The sequence below is a fragment of the Echiichthys vipera genome, assembly GCF_963691815.1.
Source record: "Echiichthys vipera genome assembly, chromosome: 21".
In the NCBI taxonomy this organism is placed as follows: Eukaryota; Metazoa; Chordata; class Actinopteri; order Perciformes; family Trachinidae; genus Echiichthys; species Echiichthys vipera.
Window position 1 is genome coordinate 16,418,585 of NC_139846.1, and position 6,000 is coordinate 16,424,584.

The 6,000-nt window shown below is 40.4% G+C and overlaps 1 protein-coding gene across 1 annotated transcript; it reads left to right on the plus strand.

Moving 5' to 3' along the window:
* Positions 1-575: 575 nt before the first annotated feature.
* Positions 576-1,538, plus strand: gpr141 (G protein-coupled receptor 141; the record flags this gene model as incomplete). The annotated part of the gene is made up of 1 exon (XM_083936401.1): positions 576-1,538. The coding sequence occupies one exon, from the start codon at positions 576-578 to the stop codon at positions 1,536-1,538; it is 963 nt and encodes a 320-aa protein (XP_083792527.1).
* Positions 1,539-6,000: the final 4,462 nt, after the last annotated feature.

The window sequence follows — 6,000 nt, forward strand, 5'->3', positions numbered from 1 at the left end:
AAAACTGCACAGTGGGTTTTGACACAATCACAATGAGTTCATTTTCATAACCTTAACTTCCACATAAGTTGGCACCCCCCATGCTCGCCGAGATCATCTCATAGTGCACTGGGCAGGCAGTTGTCCTTAGAACCAAAAGGTATGTCAATCTGATTTTTCCTTTATGTTAATTTATATTGTTCTTTTGGTAATGATTACTCTGCGGACAATATATTTCTAGCTAAACTTCATGATGTTTAAATGCTTATAATGTCCGATTTAGTTTGTCTAAAGTCCGGTTTCCTGTTTAACCGATAATATGCTGTGAGCACTGAAGCATGTCAGAGTGAAATGAGGTTGTGATCAATGTCTTGATCTGGAATATGTGTTCAGTATGGTTTTGGTAAAGCATATAATTATAATCTAAATGTGATCTCATCTATTGTGTCTATGATTCATAAGTAAATTAAATCATAAGACTCTCAGGGAAAATGGAAATAACTGAATAAACCCTATCTTGATCCATTCCTTCATCTCTACACTCCCATATCTAATGTTCCTCCATCGCTCTTCTTCCATTTCTTTCTGTATTCAAGATGGCTTCCACAGCAGCACAAAGTGTCCTATCAATGGAGGTGAGCTCCGTGATGATCCCAAGCACCTTACTCAGAACTTCAAAGCCACCAGATGATAATCAAAAACCTGAGGAGTATCACGCGGTCCTCCTGGTCATCTACTCCATGGTTCTGCTCTGCGGCACCATCAGCCTGAGCTTGATGATGCACATCATGAAGTCAAGCACAACATCCATCACCTCCATCGCTGTGCTCAACCTCATTTTCGCCCACTTCGTCTTCCTTCTCACTGTGCCCTTCAGGATTTACTACTACGCCACTCACGAATGGAGCTTGGGCCTCGGTTGGTGTAAAGTGGTCAGCGGCATGATCCACATCCATATGTACATGTCTTTTATCTTCTACGTTATCATCCTCATCACGCGCCTGATGATGTTCTACCACAAAGCTGAGCAGGTGGCCTCCTTCCAGAAGATTCACGCGCTCATTGTCAGTGTTGTGGTGTGGATGGTGGTGCTTGTGGTTGTGCCTTGTATTATCTATTTTTCCTATGGCAAAAACATTGAGGCTGAGAGCTTGGACATCAACAGTAACACCACTACGGCACACTGCTTCAAATTTGGCAAAAACATAGAGTCCACCGCCAAGGTGTTCAACTACATCATGAGCACAGTCATCATAGTGGTGGCCACCGTGCTGACTGCCCTTCAAGCCAATGTCCTTAGGGTTTTATACAGGAAGCACCACCAGGGATGCACCTCTCAGCAGGACTTTGGGGCTCAGCTGAAGAGTCTGGGCTTTGCTCTCATCATGGTTGTGTGCTTCATTCCCTACCACATGTTCCGGCTGAATTACTTAGAACACCTCAATCTGCAAAATGTCAATGAAGTGTTTCTGAGTCTGACCACTTTTAACTGTTTGGACATGCTCACCTTCTTGGGGAGGAGAACCTGCTACATATGCTTCCCAGGTAAGGGTATTTAACAGCTGTTGGCAGGAGGTGCGTAAGGGTGTCAATATACTTTATTTGCTTTATTTTGTAAATATGTTTTACTTAGCTGTCCTTTATGGCCTTATTTAAGTTTTTAATAAAAACTGCAACTCCAGAGAAGCAGACAATAAGATCCCCAAAGAAATGTAAGTCAAAAGCAACTGGACTTGGTTGTTTGTCTAGGAAGACGTTTCACCTCTCATCCAAGAGGCTTCATCAGTTCATGTACGCATCTGGCCAGGCTGGGACTGGTCCAACTATCTGGTGTGGAGATCCAGGTATTTAACCTTTCACAAGGCTGATGATGTCACTGGAACCCATTGTGCCCCAAGTGCCAACGACAGCCTTTCGAGTGACAGTCGTCTGTGGGAAGTAGGTTTTGACTTCGTTAGTGCTCTATTGAGTCTTAACGACAGTCGTTGGAGTCACAGGAGGCCATTTGCTAACAGTTGTTCTTTGTGGTTAGATTGTTGAATCTCCTGGGAAGGGATGACAGGGCAGCATGTTAAATTGGAGATAAGTGGTGTCTCAGACCTCCTCCTCTGTTTAGCGATGGTTTCTCTACTTTTACATAGATGGCTTCTTTTACTCCTCCTCTTTCTTTTACTCCTCTCTGTCCAGGATGTGGACATTGCTGTCATCAAAGGAGTGGGCTTTCTCCTTGAGGTGTAAGTGGACAGCAGAGTCCAGGCCTGAGGAGTTAGCTCTCCTGTGTTGGGTCATGCGTTTATGCAGTGGTTATTTTGTTTCTCCAATGGTGAGATCTTTGCATTCCTCATTGTATTGAACAGCATAAACCAGATTGCTTTTGTGGGTGTGCGGTTTTCTGTCCTTGGGATGTACTAGTCTCTGTCAGAGTGTATTACTGGGTTTGAAATACACAGGGATGCAGTGTTTGTTGAAAATCCTCCTGAGTTTCTCTGACACCCCAGCCACATATGGGATGACAATGTTGTTTCTCTTGTTTCTTTTACGTTTTCATCCACTTTGGTTTTCTTTCTGGAAGCAGTTGCCGTTTTCACAAAAGTCCAGCCGGGGTAACCACTAGTTGTGAGGGCGCCTCTCAGGTGCTTGCATTCTTCCCCTTGGGCCTGTGAGCTGGTGGGAACGTTATCAGCTCTGTGTTGCAGGGTTCTGATAACCCCAAGCTTGTGTTCCAGGGGGTGGTGAGAGTCAAACAATAGATATTGATCTATGTGAGTGGGTTTTCTGTATACCCCAATGTGGAGGCTCCTGTCATTTTCCATATGGACGTCACAGTCTTAGAAAGGCAAATTATTGTCCTTGATATCTGATGAAGCCTCTTCGATAAGAGGCGAAACGTCTTCCTAGACAAACCAAGTCCAGTTGCTTTTTACTTAAATTTCTTTGGGGACAACGATGACCTTGTCAAATGAGGATATTCCCAGGCTTATTCAAACAATAAGATATAACAACTTTTCATTAGCACATACAGGCAATCATCAAAACAGATTAGATTACTACCACTGTTGTGTCATCAGTATTCTTTTTGTGGTGTAACTTATTAAACTGTGTTTCTGTCGCCGTGAATTATTATTGGATTGAATTATCACTATTTGATAGTTGAAAGTGCAGAGAGAGAAACAGAATGTTAGGAGAGGAGAGAGGTGTGGCATGCAGCAAAGGTTATGTGGAATGTGTCTCAACTAGTAGGCTACCAGGGCAACCTGTAAACTGTGTTTCTATATATGAAAAATACTGAAAGAATTTGACATGACTGTAAACTGTCCTTTTGCTGTTGACTGAAAATGAATGCACTCTCGCCATCTGCTGGTCTTTGTATATACTCCACTGTCTCCAATCTTATAATTTATAATGCTACTACTATATCTTTAGGTTCTGTCATCTTTCATCTCAAATGTAACTTCATGTGAAAGACGTGAGTGGAAATGAAAAATAAATATATGTCACCGTATTTGCTAACACTTAACCCATGTGTACATAGCTGGAGTGAAATAAATGTCGAAAATTGTTACTTTTTCACCATTATTTTGTGAAACATTACCTCAAACCTCTTGGATCTCTTACCTTCTGCCCTCGGAGGTGGTGTTAGAGGCCCCTGGGTGACATATACACATGCTTGCAAACACACACACACACACACACACACACACACACACACACACACCTGGTGATCCTTTCCTTTTGGTTTTTATGGCTCTGGGTTACTGTTTAACATCCCCACCCTACTTTGAGTTTGTTTAGTAAATCGATCTAATGACAGGGCTATGGTGGCGCCATCCAATGTGTCGCTCCATGAATTATAGGCCGCTCAGCTCTCTAACCTTCCCTTTTAATGTTTTCGAACACCTTCACCATTTTCCTATTCTCAGTGTCACTTAGAGTAATTTCGCACTGAGGAGCTGCTCACTACTTGAGTACAACGGTACACCTGGATAAATGCACCTACCAGACAGAAACAGAAACACAGGTAAGTGAAAGTCTTCCTGTAAAGTGGGATAATATTGTGACTGAAATGCAAAATATCCACATCAGCTGTGAGACATATTAAGTATGCTGTTGCTTATGTAGAGGAAGTGAAGCTTACCGTTCGCAGTTTTCTCAAGGCAGTTTGCCAACATATTCTGCTAAATCACGTGGGTGTATTTTTGTTGTAATAGTGCCTATTCCCAGTTCGTACACTTCAAATGCTTTTATGTGTCCTGTAAAAAGAGCTGGTATGCTTTTGAATTGTAGGATATACAGTATGTGGTTGTTCAAGTCTTCTAGATTTCCTTGTTGTGTTTTGTCCAGTGTATTTAATGAGATAGTGTTCTCGCCTCTCTGTCCGCAGACAGCATTTTGTGAAAACAGATAAGATAAACTTACTTTGTCCCGCATGCTGTGCTGTAAAGATCATGTGATGATAACCCATTTCACCTGTACAAGGACGTCATCTGTTACAAGAGCAGTGTTACAGAGCAGCAGGTTGCTAAGTAGGAAGATACAGTCGCTTTTTGTTTTTCTCCTGTGATGCACTACCAATACAATACCACCAGTGAAAGTACATAAAAATTAGTGTGTGGCTAATAAAAATAATAAAACATATATTTCTAAAATATTTAAAATTATTTGTTTCTGTAATTTACTTGGGAATTGACATACCAACCCCCAGACATCTAATTGTTTGACAAAAGCTTCAGTTAAAACATTGGATATATGTAGACACAATAACAGAAATAATTGTTATAATTATTAAGTTATAATGCATTCCAAAACAATAGCCCTTAAGATGAAATGATGACGTTTGTTAAGAGGGTTGTAGATTGATTTTTGAGGCTGCAGTGTGTGTAATAGTATTGGACTGTCTTAAATAGTGCAGGTGAATGCATTTCTCCTGTGGATACTGTACTGTTTACACTCTAAAGACACATGGGCTTTACTTCAGCGGGAGAAATAATTATTTACCACTTTCTTTGCTCAATTTTTAAGGGTGAATGGTACTAGCCTTCAGACTAGCAGCTAGTTTAGCAGGAAGAAGGAAGGAGTGTGAATATGTGTTTTGTTGTTGACTAGTTAAACTGATTCACATGTTTCTATTAATTTTCACAAATCCAATGTGATAGCAGTGGTTTAAGAACTTAACACCATGGCAACAAATAAAAAGCAAATATGTTTCAAATAAAAGTTTTTAGGCTTTTAAGAGTGAATACAATTCTACTCTACCGTTTTTTTATTTTTTACTGTCGCCCAGGTATCAGGAAGTAGTGGTTTACTAGAGTCAGTTGGGTGGCTGCTCATCATCTGCGACCATTAAAACCTCTAATCTAAATAAAGGAGACAGTATTATGGCCAGTTCACACAGAGATAGCCTCTTAGCGCTGGGTTTTATAGCCTCAAAGAGCTATTGGTTGCTAGGCGGACGCAAGGTTTCTCAGTGACGTCCTGCTTGATTTTCAGCTGAAGAAGTCATAATAGCTTTGATTATTTTAAGTATTTATGTGAATGTGTTAATCTTAGGTGGTTACCTACATGTTAAAATGATGCTCACATATCAAATTTCAAAATCATTACACTTCTACATTTTGATTTTGCCTGTAGCTATGATGAAGTAGAAGCACTAACTGGGATGCAAGTTTGCACCAAAGCATGGCTGAACAAGTTTGCAGTATATTAGTGTGGTGAACAAAGTTAACACTCCAAGTAAATGCAAATAAATCAAGAGGAGGGTATGATTTGTCAAGTATTCAAATGTAGAAAAATACATATCAAGGGCTCTCATTATTAAACTAATTAAGACTTGAATTCTAGGCGTGTTGTCCTTGCACTTCACACTGGAGGGTGAGGCTAAACTAACCTTTTGAAGCTTTAAACCTGTTCACCAATAGCTACAAAGTAAAAACGATTTTCAAATTGAATACTAGATTGTACCCATTCTTTCTTTATACTGTAAATTCAAGCCAGGTTTATACTTTAATGCAGATATAGTCCCAT